Raw genomic sequence first — 24,453 nt, 5'->3', positions numbered from 1 at the left:
CCCCCTATATGGCAGCCCAGGGTCTGCCCACTTCTGCTTCCGGTCCCTATATGGCAGCCCATGGTCTTCCCCCTTCTGCTACTGGCACCTATATAGCAGCACAGGGTCTGTCCACATCTGCTACTGGCCCCTATATGGCAGCCCATGGTCTGTCCACATCTGCTACTGGCCCCTATATGGCAGCTCATGGTCTTCTCGCATCTGCTACTGGCCCCTATATGGCAGCCCAGGGTCTGCCCACATCTGCCACCGGCCCCTATATGGCAGCCCAGGGCCTGCCCACATCTCCTACCGCCCCCTATATGGCAGCCCAGGGTCTGCCCACTTCTGCTTCTGGCCCCTATATGGCAGCCCAGGGTCTTCCCACATCTGCTATTGGCCCCTATATGGCAGTCCAGGGTCTGCCCACTTCTGCTACTGGCCCCTATATGGCAGCCCATGATCTGTCCACATCTGCTACTGGCCCCTATATGGCAGCCCTGGGTCTGCCCACATCTGCTACTGGCCCCTATATGGCAGCCCAGGGTCTGCAGGCATCTGCTACTGGCCCCTATATGGCAGCCCAGGGTCTGCAGGCATCTGCTACTGGCCCCCATATGGCAGCCCATGGTCTTCTCGCATCTGCCACTGGCCCCTATATGGCAGCTCATGGTTTTCTCGCATCTGCTACTGGCCCCTATATGGCAGCCCATGGTCTTCTCGCATCTGCTACTCGCATCTGCTACTCGCAACTGCTACTGGCCATGCAACTGTGGGCATGAAGTGAGGTCCTGCGCGTATTATATGAGTATTGGGTACTACGGTTTATACCACCCACCGCTGCCATTAACTTGGCCCCCAGATGCTCAGGCAGATCTCGAACAGAACTGGGGGGTTGAGTTAGTGGGGGTCGATTTCACGTAGCGTCGATGCGCGCAGATCAGAAGTGTACTGAGCTCAGCGTGCATGGCCGCTTCTAGGTAGTCTGTGTTGCCGTCATCATCGAGGCATTGTGTCCAGAAGGGGGTTGGGGGCGAGAGGGGTTGCGAAGCCATGGTGATGGGGTGCTTTGGCGATAATAGGATGTGTACCTTCATTGTGTGGGCGGAAGGACTGGCCTATAATGAAATGCATTATTTGTCGCTAAAGTGCTCGTCATATAAAGCCAGGGGTAGAAGTGACGTGCCGGGGCTGGGGAGCTGGGCGCGCAAGTCAGCGTTTGGCGAGAGTTCTTGGGAGTCTGGTGGAAAGATGGCGGTGAGCTCCAGGTGCACTCTGCTGTGGCGGCGAGATCCAGGTGCACTCTGCTGTGGCAGCGAGCGCCAGGTGCACTCTGCTGTGGCGGCGAGTGCCAGGTGCACTCTGCTGTGGCATGAGCTCCAGGTGCACTCTGCATGTGACAGTGAGCTCCATGTGCACCCTGCTTTGGTGGTGAGCTCCAGCTGCACTCTACTCTGGTAGTGAGCTCCTGGTGCACTCTGCTGTGGCGCTGAGCTCCAAGTGCACTCTGCTGTGGCAGCGAGCGCCAGGTGAACTCTGCTGTGGGGTGAGCTCCAGCTGCACACTGCTGTGGCAGTGAGCTCCAGGTGCACCCTGCTGTGGCGGTGAGCTCCAGCTGCACTCTGCTGTGGCGGTGAGCTCCCAGTGAACTCTGCTGTGGTGGTGAGCTCCAGCTGCACTCTTCTGTGGCAGCGAGCTACAGGTGCACTCTGCTGTGGCGGTGAGCTCCAGGTGCACACTGCTGTGGTGGTGAGCTCCAGCTGCACTCTGCTGTGGCGGTGAGCGCCAGGTGCACTCTGCTGTGGTGGTGAGCTGCAGCTGCACTTTACTGTGGTGGTGAGGTCCAGCTGCACTCTACTGTGGCAGTGAGCTACATGTGCACTTTGCTGTGGCTGTGAGCTCCAGATGCACTCTGCTGTGGTGGTGTTTTCCAGCTACACTCTGCTGTGGCGTGAGCTCTAGCTGCACTGTGCTGTGGCGGTGACCTCCAACTGCACTCTGCCGTGGCAGTGTGCTCCAGGTGCACTCTTCTGGCTTTGGCTTAACTGGTGGCTGCAGGGTGTGAGCTAGGATCCGGACAGCAACATCTGGAATGGGCTTCCAGGGAGAGCCTTATTTGTAGGACATTTCACTTCTCGCAATTCCTCGCATTCCTCTGCATTAGCGCAGACGCATCTCCGGGAAGGAGCGCACTTTGCCCCGTTACCGTCACATGAATCTGCCTCTTGTGCATCTACAATATAAGGCCAATGATTCTCTCCATTCTTCTGGCCTGGGTTTCGCAGCGCACTTGTATGCGCGCTGAGGCGCCAACCTTATGCCGGATGAGAGCAAACACCTGGGGAGTAGCGAGTATCTGCTACTGGCCCCTATATGGCAGCCCACGGTGCACTCTGGGATCACCTCAGCTATGGATCAAGCCAATCACCTTCATGGGGGGTGGCGTGTGAGGAGGTGTAGTGGGTGCCCACCCACTACATCAGATCCAGCAAAGGTGTGAATGTGTTCAGTATGCAACGAGAAGAAGTCTAGGCTAGGCTTGCATGCATTTTATTTTTCTTTCTTTCTTTCTTTCTTTCTTTCTTTCTTTCTTTCTTTCTTTCTTTCTTTCTTTCTTTCTTTCTTTCTTTCTTTCTTTCTTTCTTTCTTTCTTTCTTTCTTTCTTTCTTTCTTTCTTTCTTTCTTTCTTTCTTTCTTTCTTTCTTTCTTTCTTCCTTCCTTCCTTCCTTCCTTTCTTTCTTTCCTTTTTTACATTTATAAAAACAAAGCAGCCCTCGAGCATCGTTGCGCTGTTACATGTGTGGCTTATAAAATGTGTTGTTCATAATTGTTTATCTTTTCTCTATTGCCTTTTTTCCAGCAAAAACAAATCCCATCTACCTTATTTTCAACAATTCCATACACATTTTTCTTGCTGTAGTTGTCTTCCATTTTGGAAGCTGCTTTCAAGGCCTTAAGGAGGAAGTGACATGAGAGGAGGAGAGGAAGTGACATCAGAGGAAGAGAGGAAGTGGTGTAGAGCGCTATATAAACTTAATAAATACAAATACAACTACAGATCCTTGATAGCAGCAAAGGGGCAAAGGAAACGGCTATATTTTCTTTTACTTTATAAATACTATATGCTATAAATTCACTTACCTACTAATCCAGGCCCACCAGTGACAGTAGAAATGTTGCGGTTTATTACACGGTACGCACAAGTGAGGGATGTCCTTCCGCTACAGTGAAGGTGGCACACAATTAAAACACTATGATTGTTATACTTTAGGTTCTTTTGAGAAGGCCTCCAACCCGTCTCGCACACAATCCCTACAAATGCCCCATGCCTCTATGGACTAGGAACCAGGCCGGTGTGTCTTAAGAAGGTATTTATTGATTTAATATTTATGTCAAATTAGAATAAACAGCTGACATCAGCCACCAATATTGTGGCAACACAAAGACAAATATCCTTTTTGGTCAATCAACACAATGAGATAGCTCAAAAATCTACAGTGACAAGAATTTCCTTTTACTTCTCCCACCACCACAATCAGAGAACAGCTCAAAACACACAGAGAAGAGGAATGCAAACAAACAGGAAAGTGAAGGTACACAGAACTATGCTTTGGTCCCAGCAACGCTCACCCCCACCCCCAAATAGCCACCAGGCTAGTCCCTTTTGGATGGATGGAAGTGGCAAGGATTGGGAACACAAGGGAAAAATAAGATTTGGAACATGGTTCACAGAAGCAATATGGGGAGCAGGCAAAGAAGGGGAAGTTTTTAAAGCACAATAGAAGAATGTTTTTTTGAAAATTACTGATCACAATTGCTATGAGCAAGAAATGAAGGGAAGGGAATTCATTCTGCTTAGACTTAAAAGGCAGGCAGGGCTTTGTAGATGATCAGTCAGCACACCATGGGAACATCAGATCTTGAAAGACTTGATCACAAAAACAATATAAAGCAGACAGGGTGGCAAGGGGAACATTCGTTTTGCCACCCCTGGCAATAACACACAGGTTTTTAGGTTTATGGTCAGAACAGGATAGGAAACACTGATTTGGGAAAGTTTAGCACAATGTCAGTGGGGAAAGAAATTGCAAATGGCAATTCATTGTTACCTTACAATGGGGAAGTAGGGACAGGGTGGGAAAATGCGATCGTTTTTGTTTTGGTTACAATGGGACACTCATAGAAACAGGGCTTTTTTAAGTCAATTCTTTTGCAAATATTTAGGACTATACAGGCTCACAAACGACTGGGAAAAGATTGTTGGGTTCGAATTCCACCAATACAGATCCTGTCGATTCAATAGGGGAATTAATTGATTTATTTTGACAAATATACTAAGGATCTACACAGGCCAATGGGGATTCTTAAATGGGACAATGACTGAAATACACAGGCGAACAAGGTATTCTTCAATGGGGAAATGACTGAAATATACAGGCAAGTGGGGATTTTGAAATGGGGAATTATCTAATGCAATCCTACAAGAATATTGGGCCTACACTCTCTATGGTTTTTGGGGTTAGTTCTACTCACAGAAGAGGTCTGGGCTGGACATCAGGGAGCATCAGGACACTGCTGGGACAGCAAACAGGGGTCAGTCAAGGTCTCGGCTGAGTGCTCCATGGGATCCTAAGTCATCTTCTGAATCTCCTGGCTCTACTGCAAGCTAGGCCTCTTACTGCTGGGATGTTCCTCCAGATTTTGACAGCAGATCACCTCCAGGGATAGTGTAAAGAGTCCTGCTCTGAGGCGGGCTTACTTATAGTGCAAATGACATCCAATGTGTCATAGTTTCCGCAGAAGGGATTGGTTAAGTGTTACTAGTCCACTCCCATCGGTGTACTTATAGGTCCAGATACTATGGGAGTGCTTTGATACACCAATGGAGGAGACCACTTCATAATTTCTCTTCAACAGTGGGCTAGCTCTAGTTTGGGGACTTAGAAATCTCACTACAGGACAAGTGCCCTTGATCTCCATGTTTTACTAGATATTAATGCATTTTTTAAACGTATATTTTACTTGAGTCAAATAAGGCTTGTCAGGTGTCTGTACGTCATTCCTGTGCATTGATACCGTTTTTCTTCATTTACTCAAGAATGATATCAGTGAAAATTATGGCCCCTGGTGGACGGCATATGAATCATACTGGGCCCGCTTTAATTAACTTTTTATATCTCTCATATTCACCAGGAGGGCTACATTACGTTTTCATGAATAACTTTAGCTGCGTCGGACTCAGAAAAGGTTTTGCGATGACCAGAAGAGTCTATCAGACACCTTTCCAGAAATCCCACAGTGACTATTGTGGGATAAGTATTGTTGATTTTGCGTGATGAAATGCATTTCTCCCATTTTTCACAATGCACAGCCAAACCACTCCTTGGCTCTGGGCCCCACCTTCCTGGAACACATGGCATCAGTGGAGGGGTCTGTGTTTAGATTAGCCTGCTAATTCCAAGGGCTAATGACTAGTTAATATATGGTTTATTTAGGCTTGTGTGACCTGGGTCATAAAGGCTGGGGAACAGACTGGTCTTTATCTTATCCAGCCTGTGAATTTAATCTCAGAGAATCTTATCCTTTGTGTTTTTAAGGGATACACTCCTGTTTGAAGTTACAGGCCTCTCTAGGTCTCCAAGACGACCAAAGGAAGGAATGCAGTTCCACATCTTACAGTCCTGATTGATTCCCCCCGCCCACAGGCCTGCCTTCAGGACAGCAAAAGGGGAGGTCCTGGAGCAAAGGCTAGCAGCAAACCTAAATGCATTTGTTCCCCCTCCCTTGCCTCATCACACCTTCAAACACTTGTGTATAGGCGCGTTATAAATGCCATATCATATCAAAATGACCTCTTATGAAATACACAGTTTCAGTATATACGTTTTTGGTGGCTTTGGTGAACATTGTTACTTTGGAGGCAAAATCGAAATACCATTTTGTTGATTTCACCCATGAAAGGAGTCAATTTTACTGCAGCTGCTTAAACCCAGTTCAACCTCCCATTATACATTCTGTGCACTGTTGTTTTCTGTGTGCTAAGCATATTTTTAGTTTGAAGGGAAAAACAAAATTACTAATTTTATTTGATGCTCATGAAAGAAAGTGTTCTGCTTCATGCAACAGCTGCATACAATGTTTACATCCCATTGAGGGTTCTGGGTACTGCTGTTTCCCAAGAATGTTTCTTCAGCTCTCCAATAGTTTGGCAAACCTAGCCACCTGTCTTGCCCTTATGCCAGGCAGTTGGTATCTCTAAGTATCTTCCCATTTTGAGGCCCAATTTCACTCCTTTTGCTTTGATTTCCTAGGCCTCATTTTCCAGATTATTTCAGGGCAGGCCTTTTACTTAGGGGCTTGCCCCCCAATGACTCTGGCCCTTTTATTTCTCACATCCAGGGGTATTTTAATCCCACAGTACCAGAGGTATAGCTAGCAATAGTACTACTGTGAACAGTAGTACCAATACTAGCAGAGCAGCATCACTGCTGCCAGCAGCAGTAATATTACTGATACTAGCAGTAGCTTTAGTAAGAATAGTAGCGGTACCATGAGCAGGATGATTAACACTACTGCCAGTAAGTAGTTTCAGTACTAGCACTACTACTTGTAATGCTACTTCTGATGCCATTAGTATTGCGAATACTGCCATTGCTACTCCTTATGTTAATGATATTTGTAGTTGTAGGTTTAACAGTACTCCCAACAGTAGCAGTACTACCAATAGACGTAGTATTAGTAGTAGCACTTAGTGTGTTGGTACTACTACCCGTCCTACTAGTAGTAGTCTGTGTAGTAGGTTTGCTACTGCTATCAGTAATAGTGATATTACTGCGACCGGGATTAGTTATACTAGTACTTTTAGCATCAGTAGAGCTAATGCTTTCAGTAGTTTTAGTAACGGTAGTAGTACCAACACTGCAACCAGTGGTAATAGCGCTGACAGCAGTTAGAAAAATACTACTACTGGTAGTAGCAGGACTATTGCTGATATTGCTGGCAGCGGTGGTGCTACTATCAATAGTAGCATTGTTACCTCTGGTACTCCTGTTATCCTCCCCCCCAATGCCTCTTCCTCGGTTTATAGCGCACCCTCACCAGGGTGGGTGTCTCGGTGCATTGAGCCTGAAAGGGTTAGGAAATGGAAGGGAAGAAATACTGAAGCGAATATGAACCCTGTCTGTTTTTAGTCAACCCTTGCAATCGTGTTAAACAGGAACATGACCATGCTCACATTACAAGGTGAAGTGACACAAGTATTGACACACCTGTTCCCACAACAGCTGCACTTAGGAGCACGACTTAAAATATTAGCTGCGCCATCAAAAAGTGTACTTAGAAAACGGACACTGAGTTATTTGCAGAGGTTTTCCATTGGGTTATTAAAAACGTTCACACTACAAGTAAGTGTGCAATTCCTTACATTAAAGGTAATGTTACTACAAGAGAATCCGTAGATTGCAGGCTCCTCCCAAAACAGCAAAACACATGCAGAATAAACCAGTGCTGTTTCCTACAACGCAACACAATGTGCGTGCATACACGTATTAACACGCGTGAATTAATATAATAGGAACTATATTCCTAGCGAACGCCGGAATACAAGCTTCCCAGCTTCTGATAAATGTTTACACTAAAGAACGCATTAAGATGCTCCTCGAGCATGGCCGGGGGGTGGTGGGGGGGGGTTGCTCGTGTGCAGGAACTCCCGCTGCACAGCTTCCACTGCACGCCTGCCGCTGTGCAGGGCAGGCGCGTGCAGACTCGAGCGCTCGCTGCTCATTAAGGCCGACTTCAAAGCACATATTTCATTCTTAGTCGGGCCTTTTGATTAAGGGAAGCCATCTGCTGGCTGGCTAGATCAGCCCCCCCCCCCGCCCCCCTGTCTCCATATGAAACACTTGCAAATGGCCCATTATCTAAATTGGCAAATCTGCACCATACGCACCCCTTCATCTGATGCCACCAGCGGCCTGCTTCTGGGGCCTCCCTCCAGGGGGTCGCGTCGGCAACTCGTCTGCAGGTGTTCCCAATACTAGGTTATCCACAGGAAAAGGTGCCACAAGAGGGGCGACTCCTTGGGGCATCATGTAAGGGGGGCAGTGGGCCTGCCCAACTAGAGGGGGCCAGGGGGAGGTCCGCAGGTGGGGTCGTTAGGCTCCTTTAAAAGGGAGGAGGGCAGCTACTTTTAATTGAAAATATGACCAGTTATAACATTTGGGTAGGGGGGTGGGGATGCCAACATTATATTTACTCAGGGGGGTCGGGGGGGGACCATAAAAAAGTATGCACACGCTGATGTTATGGGTCTTGCATAGCGCAAATTCTGCCATTTCGCCTACTTCGTGGCACTTATGTTGTCAATTATTTAAAAAGAATGTTCGGCTAGGGCTCCGAGTGCAGCCCCCCTCCATGTGACCACCACAAGGCAGGGGTCTTCTGGACTGTAAGGGCACGATTCATGGAAATTCGTGGAGAAATCCCGCAAGTGCCGCGCGCCGGGAAGGACACTGCGCGAGCCTGCGCGCAGAAAGAAAAATGTGCCCCCCCCCCGCGTATTCATGGAATCTACAGCGCAAAGTAGCCGTTATTCATTTGAGGTAAATGGTCCGGGATCCGGTTTCTCGTCTGCCTAGGCGTGGAGGAAGGAAAAGGCAAAAGTGCAGGAGATGCGTATGACTCCCCTATATCCTACACGAGGCCAGAGTGCCCAGCCCAGGAGGCTAATTATTGTGAATGATATGATATACTCCATGATCCTCCACCCTCCCATTCCCAGATTCCCCAACTGGAAGAAATGGGCCAGTCGCGTCCATGATGACTGCCCTTTCTCCTGAACCCCACCCGAGCTTCCAGTAACATTGGCCCCACTCCACCCACCCAAGGAAGACCTGTTCTGGAAGCTGGGAGCTACGGGTTATGACGAGGATCCCAGTTTAGTCCTAACTCCACATGCTGTCTTCAGAGCGATGGTGTCATGGCCGCCAGAATAGCGAACTCAGAGATACAGTGCAGTGGGCACAGGGGTCGACTGGCCTATAGGGAACTCTGGAGGTTTCCTGCTGGCCCTCTACACCCTTGGCACGGGTGGACTGGCCTATAGGGAACTCTGGAGGTTTCCTGCTGGCCCTCTACACCCTTGGCAGGGGTGGACTGGCCTATAGGGAACTCTGGAGGTTTCCTGCTGGGCCTCTGCACCCTGGGCAAGGGTGGACTGGCTTCTAGGGAACTCTGGAGATTTCCCGGTAGGCTTCTGCACCCTGGCAGCGGTTGACTGGCCTATAGGGAACTCTGGAGATTTCCCGCTGGGCCTCTGCACCCTGGGCAAGGGTGGACTGGCTTCTAAGGAACTCTGGAGATTTCCCGGTAGGCTTCTGCACCGGTAGGCTTCTGCACCCTGGCAGCGGTTGACTGGCCTATAGGGAACTCTGGAGATTTCCTGCTGGCCCTCTGCACCCTTGGCAGGGGTGGACTGGCCTATGGGGAACTCTGGAGATTTCCTGCTGGCCCTCTGCACCCTGGGCAAGGGTGGACTGGCCTATAGGGAACGCTATAGATTTCACACTAGGCCTCTGCATCCGGGCTGGGGTGGACTGGCTTCTAGGGAACTTTGGATATTTCCTGGTAGGCTTCTGCACCCTGGACAGGGGTTGACTGGCCTATAGGGAACTCTGGAGATTTCCCGCTGGGCCTCTGCACCCTGGGCAAGGGTTGACTGGCTTCTAGGGAACTCTGGAGATGTCCTGCTGGGCCTCTGCACCCTGGGCAGGGGTTGCTTGACTGTAGGGAACTCTGGAGATTTCCTGCTGGGCTTCTGCACCCTGGGCAAGGGTGGACTGGATTCTAGGGAACTCTGGATATTTCCTGGTAGGCTTCTGCACCCTGGACAGGGGTCGACTGGACTATAGAGAACTCTAGAGATTTCCAGCTGGGCCTCTGCACCCTGGGCAGAGGTGGCTTGCCCATAGGGATCTCTGGAGATTTCCCACTGGGCCTCTGCACCCTGGGCAGGGGTGGACTGGCCTATAGGGAACTCTGGAGATTTCTAGCTGGGCCTCTGCACCCTGGGGAGGGGTGGCTTGCCTATCGGGAACTCTTGAGATTTCTAGCTGGGCCTCTGCACCCTGGGCAGGGGTGGACTGACCTATAGGGAACTCTGGAGATTTCCTGCTGGCCCTCTGCACCCTGGGCAAGGGTGGACTGGCTTCTAGGGAACTCTGGAGATGCCCTGCTGGGCCTCTGCACCCCAGACAGGGGTGGACTGGCTTCTAGGGAACTCTGGATATTTCCTGGTAGGCTTCTGCACCCTGGACAGGAGTTGACTGGCCTATAGGGAACTCTGGAGATTTCCCGCTGGGCCTCTGCACCCTGGGCAAGGGTTGACTGGCTTCTAGGGAACTCTGGAGATGTCCTGCTGGGCCTCTGCACCCTGGGCAGGGGTTGCTTGACTGTAGGGAACTCTGGAGATTTCCCGCTGGGCTTCTGCACCCTGGGCAAGGGTGGACTGGCTTCTAGGGAATTCTGGATATTTCCTGGTAGGCTTCTGCACCCTGGACAGGGGTCGACTGGCCTATAGGGAACTCTAGAGATTTCCAGCTGGGCCTCTGCACCCTGGGCAGGGGTGGCTTGCCCATAGGGATCTCTGGAGATTTCCCACTGGGCCTCTGCACCCTGGGCAGGGGTGGACTGGCCTATAGGGAACTCTGGAGATTTCTAGCTGGGCCTCTGCACCCTGGGCAGGGGTGGCTTGCCTATCGGGAACTCTGGAGATTTCTAGCTGGGCCTCTGCACCCTGGGCAGGGGTGGACTGGCCTATAGGAAACTCTGGAGATTTCTAGCTGGGCCTCTGAACCCTGGGCAGGGGTGGCTTTCCTATCGGGAACTCTGGAGATTTCTAGCTGGGCCTCTGCACCTTGGGCAGGGGTGGCTTGCCTATAGGGAACTCTGGAGATTTCCTGCTAATCCTCTGCACCCTGGGCAGGGATGGACTGGCCTATAGGGAGCTCTAGAGATTTCCTGGTAGGCTTCTGCACCCTGGGCAAGGGTGGCTTGACTATAGGGAACTCTGGAGATTTCCCGGTAGGCTTCTGCACCCTGGGCAGGGGTCGACTGGTCTATAGGGAACTCTGGAGTTTACCTGGTAGACCTCTGCACTCTGGGCAGGTGTGGACTAGCCTACAGGGAACTCTGGAGATTTCCTCGTAGGTCTCTACACTGCCCGGTCTCTTTTTTGTGGCATTTCCACATTTCCCCATAGGAAAAGGGTTGGGCTTGCTGAAACTGTGTAACATGGGGCCACTTTGAACATTATTTCCAGGGCCTCTATTGGTTCCCAGTCCACCCCTGGCAGTGGGGTCCCTCTGGTTAGAGCGCAGAGCTTTCAGATAGAGTGAGCAATGCTGGACGGCCCAATCAGATTGTCCTAATCCTCCCCCTGCCAGGAGCCAGCGAGGTTGCTGAGGAGCGAGGGAGGTGTCAGTGCGCCCGTCAATAGCTGTCCAGAGGCGGAGCGCAGTGTTCTGCTGCGCCGCAGACGCTGAGTCAGACAGTGCGGGGTCAGGGCAGGCAGAGTGACATTAGCTGTGTCCCTTTCCTCGCGGGACAACTGTCAGAGGAAGGATCCGCCTCAAGGCTTTCACCCTTTCTCTGCCATTCGGATGCATGTACATCTGATATATAGTGTAACGTGTTCTTGTATCGCTCGCAGCTCCAATTTCATTGTGCGTGATTGTGCGAAAAACACGTGTTCTGGGAGTTTAGTGGTGTAGAGGGAGAGGCAGGCGCAACGTGTTCTGGGAGTTTAGTGGTGTAGAGGGAGAGGCAGGCGCAACGTGTTCTGGGAGTTTAGTGGTGTGGAGGGAGAGGCAGGCGCAACACCCGCGGTCTTGATGAGCGCAGGCCAGAAGTATCCAAGCCATGAGTGCCTGGTCGTTGTATTTGGGTGGGCTTTGTGTACTGTGGAGTTTTTTTTAGAGTGCTTACCTTCACCTCTTGGGCTTCCAGGCGCACCCGGAGATGCGATGCATGTCGCCGATGATGGAGAGCCGGTTACAGTTCTGTTCTGGTCAAGAGCCTGTTCTCATTACGTGATCACAGGGGGGTCTGTGGGGGGGGGGGGGGGGGTATTTCTGATCTTGGGGGCTGGAAGGGCCACTGTTAGGCCACCGACCTTCTCTTTCCTGCTGGCAGGGGCCACGGGCGCGAGGGCTGCTATCAGAGGTTCCCCTCTGACGGGAATGTAGCTGTGGGTGGTGAAGCTATTCATAAAATGGACACCTGGCTCGTGGTTTAAGCAGCAGCCAATGCGATGATGCGAATCCGCACCCGCCCCTCTGTCCCTGCCTTCTCTAAATAATCACTGTTTCTGAACTCCCGGTACTCTACTGGCATGCTGCGGAATGGTATAAACCAAGGCGTCTAGGCACTAGATGGAGTAAACACTTTAACTTTTCAGATGGAAGGTCTGGCTTTTTAGGGTGCTCTGCCTTCCTGGTGGTTCCCGTAAGCAATCTAATGTACCTTGTCTTCCATAACATCTGTCTGCCATTATTGGAGGCCTCCCGGGGCGAGCCTAAGCAAAAAAAGGACTGAATGGAAGATACTGAAGAGCTGTGTGCTGGCAGTGGCAGGTGGTGTGGCATGGAGGATGGTGAAGAGCTGTGTGCTGGCAGTGGCAGGTGGTGTGGCATGGAGGATGGTGAAGAGCTGTGTGCTGGCAGTGGCAGGTGGTGTGGCATGGAGGATGGTGAAGAGCTGTGTGCTGGCAGTGGCAGGTGGTGTGGCTGGCATGGAGAATGGCGAAGAGCTGTGTGCTGGCAGTGGCAGGTGGTGTGGCATGGAGGATGGTGAAGAGCTGTGTGCTGGCAGTGGCAGGTGGTATGGCATGGAGGATGGTGAAGAGCTGTGTGCTGGCAGTGGCAGGTGGTGTGGCTGGCATGGAGAATGGTGAAGAGCTGTGTGCTGGCAGTGGCAGGTGGTGTGGCATGGAGGATGGTGAAGAGCTGTGTGCTGGCAGTGGCAGGTGGTGTGGCATGGAGGATGGTGAAGAGCTGTGTGCTGGCAGTGGCAGGTGGTGTGGCATGGAGGATGGTGAAGAGAGGCGTGCTGGCAGTGGCAGGTGGTGTGGCATGGAGGATGGTGAAGAGCTGTGTGCTGGCAGTGGCAGGTGGTGTGGCTGGCATGGAGAATGGTGAAGAGCTGTGTGCTGGCAGTGGCAGGTGGTGTGGCATGGAGGATGGTGAAGAGCTGTGTGCTGGCAGTGGCAGGTGGTGTGGCATGGAGGATGGTGAAGAGAGGCGTGCTGGCAGTGGCAGGTGGTGTGGCATGGAGGATGGTGAAGAGCTGTGTGCTGGCAGTGGCAGGTGACGTGGCATGGAGGATGGTGAAGAGCTGTGTGCTGGCAGTGGCAGGTGGTGTGGCATGGAGGATGGTGAAGAGCTGTGTGCTGGCAGTGGCAGGTGGTGTGGCTGGCATGGAGAATGGTGAAGAGCTGTGTGCTGGCAGTGGCAGGTGGTGTGGCATGGAGGATGGTGAAGAGCTGTGTGCTGGCAGTGGCAGGTGGTGTGGCATGGAGGATGGTGAAGAGCTGTGTGCTGGCAGTGGCAGGTGGTGTGGCATGGAGGATGGAGAAGAGAGGCGTGCTGGCAGTGGCAGGTGGTGTGGCATGGAGGATGGTGAAGAGCTGTGTGCTGGCAGTGGCAGGTGGTGTGGCTGGCATGGAGAATGCTGAAGAGCTGTGTGCTGGCAGTGGCAGGTGGTGTGGCATGGAGGATGGTGAAGAGCTGTGTGCTGGCAGTGGCAGGTGGTGTGGCATGGAGGATGGTGAAGAGAGGCGTGCTGGCAGTGGCAGGTGGTGTGGCATGGAGGATGGTGAAGAGCTGTGTGCTGGCAGTGACAGGTGACGTGGCATGGAGGATGCTGAAGAGCTGTGTGCTGGCAGTGGCAGGTGGTGTGGCATGGAGGATGGTGAAGAGCTGTGTGCTGGCAGTGGCAGGTGGTGTGGCTGGCATGGAGAATGGTGAAGAGCTGTGTGCTGGCAGTGGCAGGTGGTGTGGCATGGAGGATGGTGAAGAGCTGTGTGCTGGCAGTGGCAGGTGGTGTGGCATGGAGGATGGTGAAGAGAGGCGTGCTGGCAGTGGCAGGTGGTGTGGCATGGAGGATGGTGAAGAGCTGTGTGCTGGCAGTGACAGGTGGTGTGGCATGGAGGATGGTGAAGAGCAGTGTGCTGGCAGTGGCACGTGGTGTGGCATGGAGGATGGTGAAGAGCTGTGTGCTGGCAGTGGCAGGTGGTGTGGCTGGCATGGAGAATGGTGAAGAGCTGTGTGCTGGCAGTGGCAGGTGGTGTGGCATGGAGGATGGTGAAGAGCTGTGTGCTGGCAGTGGCAGGTGGTGTGGCATGGAGGATGGTGAAGAGAGGCGTGCTGGCAGTGGCAGGTGGTGTGGCATGGAGGATGGTGAAGAGCTGTGTGCTGGCAGTGACAGGTGACGTGGCATGGAGGATGGTGAAGAGCTGTGTGTTGGCAGTGACAGGTGACGTCGCATGGAGGATGCTAAAGAGCAGTGTGCTGGCAGTGGCAGGTGGTGTGGCATGGAGGATGGTGAAGAGCTGTGTGTTGGCAGTGACAGGTGACGTGGCATGGAGGATGCAAAAGAGCAGTGTGCTGGCAGTGGCAGGTGGTGTGGCATGGAGAATGGTAAAGAGCGGTGGGCTGGCAGTGGCAGGTGGTGTGGCATGGAGAATGGTAAAGAGAGGTGGGCTGGCAGTGGCAGGTGGTGTGGCATGGAGGATGGTGAAGAGCTGTGTGGTGGCAGTGGCAGGTGGTGTGGCATGGAGGATGCTGAAGAGCTGTGTGCTGGCAGTGGCAGGTGGTTTGGCATGGAGGATGGTGAAGAGCTGTGTGCTGGCAGTGACAGGTGGTGTGGCATGGAGGATGGTGAAGAGCTGTGTGCTGGCAGTGACAGGTGGTGTGGCATGGAGGATGGTGAAGAGCTGTGTGTTGGCAGTGACAGGTGACGTGGCATGGAGGATGCTAAAGAGCAGTGTGCTGGCAGTGGCAGGTGGTGTGGCATGGAGAATGGTAAAGAGCGGTGGGCTGGCAGTGGCAGGTGGTGTGGCATGGAGGATGGTGAAGAGCTGTGTGGTGGCAGTGACAGGTGACGTGGCATGGAGGATGCTAAAGAGCTGTGTGCTGGCAGTGGCAGGTGGTGTGGCATGAAGGATGGTGAAGAGCTGTGTGGTGGCAGTGACAGGTGACATGGCATGGAGGATGCTAAAGAGCTGTGTGCTGGCAATGGCAGGTGGTGTGGCATGAAGGATGGTGAAGAGCTGTGTGGTGGCAGTGACAGGCGACGTGGCATGGAGGATGCTAAAGAGCTGTGTGCTGGCAGTGGCAGGTGGTGTGGCATGAAGGATGGTGAAGAGCTGTGTGGTGGCAGTGACAGGTGACGTGGCATGGAGGATGCTGAAGAGCTGTGTGCTGGCAGTGACAGGTGGTGTGGCATTGAGGATGGTGAAGAGCTGTGTGCTGGCAGTGACAGGTGGTGTGGCATGGAGGATGGTGAAGAGCAGTGGGCTGGCAGTGGCAGGTGGTGTAGCTGGCATGGAGAATGGTTAAGAGCTGTGTGCTGGCAGTGGCAGGTGGTGTGGCATGGAGGATGGTGAAGAGCTGTGTGCTGGCAGTGGCAGGTGGTGTGGCATGGAGGATGGTGAAGAGCTGTGTGCTGGCAGTGACATGTGGTGTGGCATGGAGGATGGTGAAGAGCTGTGTGCTGGCAGTGGCAGGTGGTGTGGCATGGAGGATGGTGAAGAGCTGTGTGCTGGCCGTGGCAGGTGGTGTGACATGGAGGATGGTGAAGAGCTGTGTGCTGGCAGTGACAGGTGACGTGGCATGGAGGATGCTGAAGAGCTGTGTCCTGGCAGTGGCAGGTGGTGTGGCATGGAGGATGCTGAAGAGTGGCGTGCTGGCAGTGACAGGTGGTGTGGCATGGAGGATGGTGAAGAGCAGGGGCTGGCAGTGACAGGTGGTGTGGCATGGAGGATGGTGAAGAGCAGTGGGCTGGCAGTGGCAGGTGGTGTGGCTGGCATGGAGAATGGTGAAGAGCTGTGTGCTGGCAGTGGCAGGTGGTGTGGCATGGAGGATGGTGAAGAGCTGTGTGCTGGCAGTGACAGGTGACGTGGCATGGAGGATGGTGAAGAGCAGTGGGCTGGCAGTGGCAGGTGGTGTGGCATGGAGGATGGTGAAGAGCAGGGGCTGGCAGTGACAGGTGGTGTGGCATGGAGGATGGTGAAGAGCAGTGGGCTGGCAGTGGCAGGTGGTGTGGCTGGCATGGAGAATGGTGAAGAGCTGTGTGCTGGCAGTGGCAGGTGGTGTGGCATGGAGGATGGTGAAGAGCTGTGTGCTGGCAGTGACAGGTGACGTGGCATGGAGGATGGTGAAGAGCAGTGGGCTGGCAGTGGCAGGTGGTGTGGCATGGAGGATGGTAAAGAGCAGGGGCTGGCAGTGGCAGGTGGTGTGGCATGGAGGATGGTGAAGAGCAGTGGGCTGGCAGTGGCAGGTGGTGTGGCATGGAGGATGGTGAAGAGTGGCAAGCTGGCAGTGACAGGTGACGTGGCATGGAGGATGCTGAAGAGCAGTGTGCTGGCAGTGACAGGTGGTGTGGCATGGAGGATGGTGAAGAGCAGTGGGCTGGCAGTGACAGGTGGTGTGGCATGGAGGATGGTGAAGAGCAGTGGGCTGGCAGTGGCAGGTGGTGTGGCTGGCATGGAGAATGGTGAAGATCTGTGTGCTGGCAGTGGCAGGTGGTGTGGCATGGAGGATGGTGAAGAGCTGTGTGCTGGCAGTGGCAGGTGGTGTGGCATGGAGGATGGTGAAGAGCAGTGGGCTGGCAGTGGCAGGTGGTGTGGCATGGAGGATGGTGAAGAGTGGCGAGCTGGCAGTGACAGGTGACGTGGCATGGAGGACGCTGAAGAGCTGTGTGCTGGCAGTGACAGGTGGTGTGGCATGGAGGATGCGGAAGAGTGGCATGCTGGCAGTGGCAGGTGGTGTGGCATGGAGGATGCTGAAGAGCGGCGAGCTGGCAGTGACAGGTGGTGTGGCATGGAGGATTTTGAAGAGTGGCATGCTGGCAGTGGCAGGTGGTGTGGCATGGAGGATGCTGAAGAGCTGTGTGCTGGCAGTGACAGGTTGTGTGGCATGGAGGATGCTGAAGAGTGGCATGCTGGCAGTGACAGGTGGTGTGGCATGGAGGATGCTGAAGAGCGGCGAGCTGGCAGTGACAGGTGGTGTGGCATGGAGGATGCTGAAGAGTGGCATGCTGGCAGTGACTGGTGGTGTGGCATGGAGGATGGTGAAGAGCTGTGTGCTGGCAGTGACAGGTGACGTGGCATGGAGGATGCTGAAGAGCTGTGTGCTGGCAGTGACAGGTGGTGTGGCATGGAGGATGCTGAAGAGCAGTGTGCTGGCAGTGACTGGTGGTGTGGCATGGAGGATGGTGAAGAGCTGTGTGCTGGCAGTGACAGGTGACGTGGCATGGAGGATGCTGAAGAGCGGTGTGCTGGCAGTGACAGGTGGTGTGGCATGGAGGATGCTGAAGAGCGGTGTGCTGGCAGTGACTGGTGGTGTGGCATGGAGGATGGTGAAGAGCTGTGTGCTGGCAGTGACAGGTGGTGTGGCATGGAGGATGCTGAAGAGCGGTGTGCTGGCAGTGACAGGTGGTGTGGCATGAAGGATGGTGAAGAGCTGTGTGCTGGCAGTGGCAGGTGGTGTGGCATGGAGGATGCTAAAGAGCTGTGTGCTGGCAGTGGCAGGTGGTGTGGCATGAAGGATGGTGAAGAGCTGTGTGGTGGCAGTGGCAGGTGGTGTGGCTTGGAGGATGCTGAAGAGCTGTGTGCTGGCAGTGGCAGGTGGTGTGGCATGAAGGATGGTGAAGAGCTGTGTGCTGGCAGTGGCAGGTGGTGTGGCATGAAGGATGGTGAAGAGCTGTGTGCTGGCAGTGGCAGGTGGTGTGGCATGGAGGATGCTGAAGAGTGGCGTGCTGGCAGTGGCAGATGGTGTGGCATGGAGGATGGTGAAGAGCGGTGGGCTGGCAGTGGCAGGTGGTGTGGCATGGAGAATGTTGAAGAGCAGTGGGCTGGCAGTGACAGGTGGTGTGGCATGGAAGATGGTGAAGAGCGGTGGGCTGGCAGTGGTAGGTGGTGTGGCATTGAGGATGCTGAAGAGTGGCGTGCTGGCAGTGACAGGTGGTGTGGCATGGAGGATGGTAAAGAGCGGTGGGCTGGCAGTGGCAGGTGGTGTGGCATGGAGAATGGTGAAGAGCAGTGGGCTGGCAGTGGCAGGTGGTGTGGCATGGAGGATGCTGAAGAGTGGCGTGCTGGCAGTGACAGGTGGTGTGGCATGGAGGATGGTGACGAGCTGTGTGCTGGCATTGGCAGGTGGTGTGGCATGGAGGATGCTGAAGAGCTGTGTGCTGGCAGTGTCAGGTGGTGTGGCTTGAAGGATGGTGAAGAGTGGCGTTCTGGCAGTGGTAGGTGGTGTGGCATGGAGGATGGTGAAGAGCTGTGTGGTGGCAGTGACAGGTGATGTGGCATGGAGGATGCTGAAGAGTGGCGTGCTGGCAGTGGCAGGTGGTGTGGCATGAAGAATGGTGAAGAGCAGGGGCTGGCAGTGACAGGTGGTGTGGCATGGAGGATGGTGAAGAGCGGTGGGCTGGCAGTGGCAGGTGGTGTGGCATTGAGGATGCTGAAGAGTGGCGTGCTGGCAGTGACAGGTGGTGTGGCATGGAGGATGGTAAAGAGCGGTGGGCTGGCAGTGGCAGGTGGTGTGGCATGAAGAATGGTGAAGAGCAGTGGGCTGGCAGTGGCAGGTGGTGTGGCATGGAGGATGCTGAAGAGTGGCGTGCTGGCAGTGGCAGGTGGTGTGGCATGGAGGATGGTGAAGAGCTGTGTGCTGGCAGTGACAGGTGGTGTGGTATGGAGGATGGTGAAGAGCTGTGTGCTGGCAGTGACATGTGGTGTGGCATGGAGGATGGTGAAGAGCTGTGTGCTGGCAGTGGCAGGTGGTGTGGCATGGAGGATGGTGAAGAGCGGCATGCTGGCAGTGACAGGTGGTGTGGCATGAAGGATGGTGAAGAGTGGCGTGCTGGCAGTGGCAGGTGGTGTGGCATGGAGGATGGTGAAGAGCTGTGTGCTGGGAGTGACGGGTGTTGTGGCATTGAGGATGGTGAAGAGCAGTGTGCTGGCAGTGGCAGGTGGTGTGGCATAGAGGATGCTGAAGAGCTGTCTGCTGGCAGTGGCAGGTGGTGTGGCATGAAGGATGGTGAAGAGCTGTTTGCTGGCAGTGACAGGTGACGTGGCATGGAGGATGCTGAAGAGTGGCGTGCTGGCAGTGGCAGGTGGTGTGGCATGGAGGATGGTGAAGAGCAGGGGCTGGCAGTGACAGGTGGTGTGGCATGGAGGATGGTGAAGAACGGTGGGCTGGCAGTGGCAGGTGGTGTGGCATTGAGGATGCTGAAGAGTGGCGTGCTGGCAGAAACAGGTGGTGTGGCATGGAGGATGGTAAATAGCGGTGAGCTGGCAGTGGCAGGTGGTGTGGCATGGAGAATGGTAAAGAGCAGTGGGCTGGCAGTGGCAGGTGGTGTGGCATGGAGGATGCTGAAGAGTGGCGTGCTGGCAGTGGCAGGTGGTGTGGCATGGAGGATGGTGAAGAGCAGGGGCTGGCAGTGACAGGTGGTGTGGCATGGAGGATGGTGAAGAACGGTGGGCTAGCAGTGGCAGGTGGTGTGGCATTGAGGATGCTGAAGAGTGGCGTGTTGGCAGTGACAGGTGGTGTGGCATGGAGGATGGTAAAGAGCGGTGAGCTGGCAGTGGCAGGTGGTGTGGCATGGAGAATGGTGAAGAGCAGTGGGCTGGCAGTGGCAGGTGGTGTGGCATGGAGGATGCTGAAGAGTGGCGTGCTGGCAGTGGCAGGTGGTGTGGCATGGAGGATGGTGAAGAGCTGTGTGCTGGCAGTGACAGGTTGTGTGGCATGGAGGATGGTGAAGAGCTGTGTGCTGGCAGTGACAGGTGGTGTGGCATGGAGGATGGTGAAGAGCTGTGTGCTGGCAGTGGCAGGTGGTGTGGCATGGAGGATGGTGAAGAGTGGCATGCTGGCAGTGACAGGTGGTGTGGCATGGAGGATGCTGAAGAGTGGCATGCTGGCAGTGACAGGGGGTGTGGCATGGAGGATGCTGAAGACTGGCGTGCTGGCAGTGACAGGTGGTGTGGCATAGAGGATGGTAAAGAGTGGTGGGCTGGCAGTGGCAGGTGGTGTGGCATGGAGAATGGTGAAGAGCGGTGTGCTGGCAGTGGCAGGTGGTGTGGCATGGAGGATGCTGAAGAGTGGCGTGCTGGCAGTGACAGGTGGTGTGGCATGGAGGATGCTGAAGAGTGGTGTGTTGGCAGTGACAGGTGGTGTGGCATGGAGGATGCTGAAGAGTGGTGTGCTGGCAGTGACAGGTGGTGTGGCATGGATGATGGAAAAGAGCGGTGGACTGGCAGTGGCAAGTGGTGTGGCATGGAGAATGGTAAAGAGTGGTGGGCTGGCAGTGGCAGGTGGTGTGGCATGGAGGATGTTAAAGAGCGGTGGGCTGGCAATGGCAGGTGGTGTGGCATGGAGAATGGTAAATAGCGGTGGGCTGGCAGTGGCAGTTGGTGTGGCATGGAGGATGGTAAAGAGTGATGGGCTGGCAGTGGCAGGTGGTGTGGCATGGAGAATGGTAAAGAGCGGTGGGCTGGCATTGGCAGGTGGTGTGGCATGGAGAATGGTAAAGAGCGGTGGGCTGGCAGTGACAGATGGTGTGGCATGGAGGATGGTGAGTAGTGGTGCGCTGGCAGTGACAGGTGGTGTGGCATGGAGGATGCTGAAGAGCGGTGGGCTGGCAGTGACAGGTGGTGTGGCATGGAGGATGCTGAAGAGCAGTGTGCTGGCAGTGACAGGTCGTGTTGCATGGAGGATGCTGAAGAGCAGTGTGCTGGCAGTGGCAGGTGGTGTGGCATGGAGGATGGTGAAGAGTGGCGAGCTGGCAGTGACAGGTGACGTGGCATGGAGGATGCTGAAGAGCAGTGGGCTGGCAGTGACAGGTGGTGTGGCATGCAGGATGCAGAAGAGCGGTGTGCTGGCAGTGACAGGTGGTGTGGCATGGAGGATGCTGAAAAGCAGTGTGCTGGCAGTGACAGGTGGTGTGGCATGGAGGATGCTGAAGAGTGGCATGCTGGCAGTGACAGGTGGTGTGGCCTGGAGGATGCTGAAGAGTGGCATGCTGGCAGTGACAGGTGGTGTGGCATGGAGGATGCTGAAGAGCGGCGAGCTGGCAGTGACAGGTGATGTGGCATGGAGGATGGTGAAGAGCAGTGTGCTGGCAGTGACAGATGGTGTGGCATGGAGGATGGTGAAGAGCGGTGAGCTGGCAGTGACAGGTGGTGTGGCATGGAGGATGGTGAAGAGCGGTGAGCTGGCAGTGACAGGTGGTGTGGCATGGAGGATGCTGAAGAACGGCGAGCTGGCAGTGACAGGTGGTGTGGCATGGAGGATACTGAAGAGCGGTGAGCTGGCAGTGACAGGTGGTGTGGCATGGAGGATGCTGAAGAGCGGTGTGCTGGCAGTGACAGGTGGTGTGGCATGGAGGATGCTTAAGAGCGGCACGCTGGCAGTGACAGGTGGTGTGGCATGAAAGATGGTGAAGAGCGGTGTGCTGGCAGTGACAGGTAGTGTGGCATGGAGGATGCTGAAGAGCGGTGTGCTGGCAGTGACAGGTGTGTCTCATGGAGGATGCTGAAGAGCGGTGTGCTGGCAGTGACAGGTGGTGTGGCATGGTGGATGCTGAAGAGCTGTGTGCTGGCAGTGACAGGTGGTGTGGCATGGAGGATGCTGAAGAGCGACGGGCTGGCAGTGATAGGTGACGTGGCATTGAGGATGCTGAAGAGTGGCGTGCTGGCAGCACCAGGTGGTGTGGCATGGAGGATGCTGAAGAGCGGTGTGCTGGCAGTGACAGGTGGTGTGGTATGGAGAATGTTGAAGAGCTGTGTGCTGGCAGTGACAGGTGGTGTGGCATGGAGGATGGTGAAGAGCAGTGTGCTGGCAGTGGCACGTGGTGTGGCATGGAGGATGGTGAAGAGCTGTGTGCTGGCAGTGGCAGGTGGTGTGGCATGGAGGATGCTGAAGAGCTGTGTGCTGGCAGTAACAGGTGGTGTTGCATGAAGGATGGTGAAGAGCTGTGTGCTGGCAGTGACAGGTGGTGTGGCATGCAGGATGCAGAAGAGCGGTGTGCTGGCAGTGACAGGTGGTGTGGCATGGAGGATGCTGAAAAGCAGTGTGCTGGCAGTGACAGGTGGTGTGGCATGGAGGATGCTGAAGAGTGGCATGCTGGCAGTGACAGGTGGTGTGGCCTGGAGGATGCTGAAGAGTGGCATGCTGGCAGTGACAGGTGGTGTGGCATGGAGGATGCTGAAGAGCGGCGAGCTGGCAGTGACAGGTGATGTGGCATGGAGGATGGTGAAGAGCAGTGTGCTGGCAGTGACAGATGGTGTGGCATGGAGGATGGTGAAGAGCGGTGAGCTGGCAGTGACAGGTGGTGTGGCATGGAGGATGGTGAAGAGCGGTGAGCTGGCAGTGACAGGTGGTGTGGCATGGAGGATGCTGAAGAACGGCGAGCTGGCAGTGACAGGTGGTGTGGCATGGAGGATACTGAAGAGCGGTGAGCTGGCAGTGACAGGTGGTGTGGCATGGAGGATGCTGAAGAGCGGTGTGCTGGCAGTGACAGGTGGTGTGGCATGGAGGATGCTTAAGAGCGGCACGCTGGCAGTGACAGGTGGTGTGGCATGAAAGATGGTGAAGAGCGGTGTGCTGGCAGTGACAGGTAGTGTGGCATGGAGGATGCTGAAGAGCGGTGTGCTGGCAGTGACAGGTGTGTCTCATGGAGGATGCTGAAGAGCGGTGTGCTGGCAGTGACAGGTGGTGTGGCATGGTGGATGCTGAAGAGCTGTGTGCTGGCAGTGACAGGTGGTGTGGCATGGAGGATGCTGAAGAGCGACGGGCTGGCAGTGATAGGTGACGTGGCATTGAGGATGCTGAAGAGTGGCGTGCTGGCAGCACCAGGTGGTGTGGCATGGAGGATGCTGAAGAGCGGTGTGCTGGCAGTGACAGGTGGTGTGGTATGGAGAATGTTGAAGAGCACTGGGCTGGCAGTGACAGGTGGTGTGGCATGGAGAATGTTGAAGAGCACTGGGCTGGCAGTGACAGGTGGTGTGGCATGGAGGATGAGGAAGAGCGACGGGCTGGCAGTGTCAGATGGTCTGGCATGGAGAATGGTAAAGAGCGGTGGGCTGGCAGTGACAGGTGATGTGGCATGGAGGATGGTGAAGAGCGGCATGCTGGCAGTGACAGGTGGTGTGGCATGAAGGATGGTGAAGAGCGGCATGCTGGCAGTGGCAGGTGGCGTGGCATGGAGGATGGTGAAGAGCGGCATGCTGGCAGTGACAGGTGGCGTGGCATGGAGGATGCTGAAGAGCTGTGTGCTGGCAGCGGCAGGTGGTGTGGCATGGAGGATGCTGAAGAGCGGTGGGCTGGCAGTGACAGGTGGTGTGGCATGGAGGATGAGGAAGAGCGACGGTCTGGCAGTCACAGGTGGTGTGGCATGGAGGATGTTGAATAGCGGTGGGCTGGCAGTGACGGATGATGTGGCATGCAAGATACCGAAGAGTGGCATGCTGGCAGTGTCAGATGGTCTGGCATGGAGAATGTTGAAGAGCAGTGGGCTGGCAGTGACAGGTGGTGTGGCATGGAGAATGTTGAAGAGTATTGGGCTGGCAGTGACAGGTGGTGTGGCATGGAGAATGTTGAAGAGCAGTGGGCTGGCAGTGACAGGTGGTGTGGCATGGAAGATGCTGAAGAGCGGTGGGCTGGCAGTGACGGATGATGTGGCATGCAAGATACCGAAGAGTGGCATGCTGGCAGTGTCAGATGGTCTGGCATGGAGAATGGTAAAGAGCGGTGGGCTGGCAGTGACAGGTGGTGTGGCATGGAGAATTGCAAAGAGTGGTGTGCTGGCACTGACAGGTGGTGTGTCATGTAAGACGCTGATTAACAGTGTGCTGGCAGTGACAGGTGGTGTTGCATGAAGGATGCTGAAGAGTGTTGCGCTGGCAGTGACAGGTGACGTGGCATGGAGGATGCTGAAGAGCTGTGTGCTGGCAGTGGCAGGTGGTGTGGCATGGAGGATGCTAAAGAGCTATGTGCTGGCAGTGGCAGGTGGTGTGGCATGAAGGATGGTGAAGAGCTGTGTGGTGGCAGTGACAGGTGACGTGGCATGGAGAATGCTGAAGAGTGGCATGCTGGCAGTGACTGGTGGTGTGGCATGGAGGATGGTGAAGAGCTGTGTGCTGGCAGTGGCAGGTGGTGTGGCATGGAGGATGCTGAAGAGCTGTGTGCTGGCAGTGACAGG

General features: G+C 54.8%; 2 protein-coding genes across 2 annotated transcripts in view; one reads left to right on the top strand and one right to left on the bottom strand.

Annotated features, from left to right (window-relative positions):
• Positions 1-24,453, top strand: part of CLMP (CXADR like membrane protein) — a 456,485-nt gene that overhangs the window by 88,866 nt on the left and 343,166 nt on the right. The window lies entirely within an intron of this gene.
• On the bottom strand, positions 1,113-23,958 carry LOC138489522 (uncharacterized). The gene is made up of 7 exons (XM_069617267.1): positions 22,916-23,958; positions 21,765-22,808; positions 19,701-21,657; positions 18,647-19,498; positions 15,653-18,533; positions 14,466-15,573; positions 1,113-1,836 (listed from the first exon to the last, which is right to left on the bottom strand). Exons 1-7 carry the CDS (start codon positions 23,956-23,958, stop codon positions 1,113-1,115), a joined length of 9,609 nt encoding a protein of 3,202 aa, XP_069473368.1.

This window comes from Ambystoma mexicanum, chromosome 9, assembly GCF_040938575.1.
Source record: "Ambystoma mexicanum isolate Mex_15411 chromosome 9, UKY_AmexF1_1, whole genome shotgun sequence".
Lineage (NCBI taxonomy): Eukaryota > Metazoa > Chordata > Amphibia > Caudata > Ambystomatidae > Ambystoma > Ambystoma mexicanum.
The sequence above is the reverse complement of the archived record's forward strand: the minus strand, read 5'-3'. Positions and strand labels throughout refer to the sequence as shown.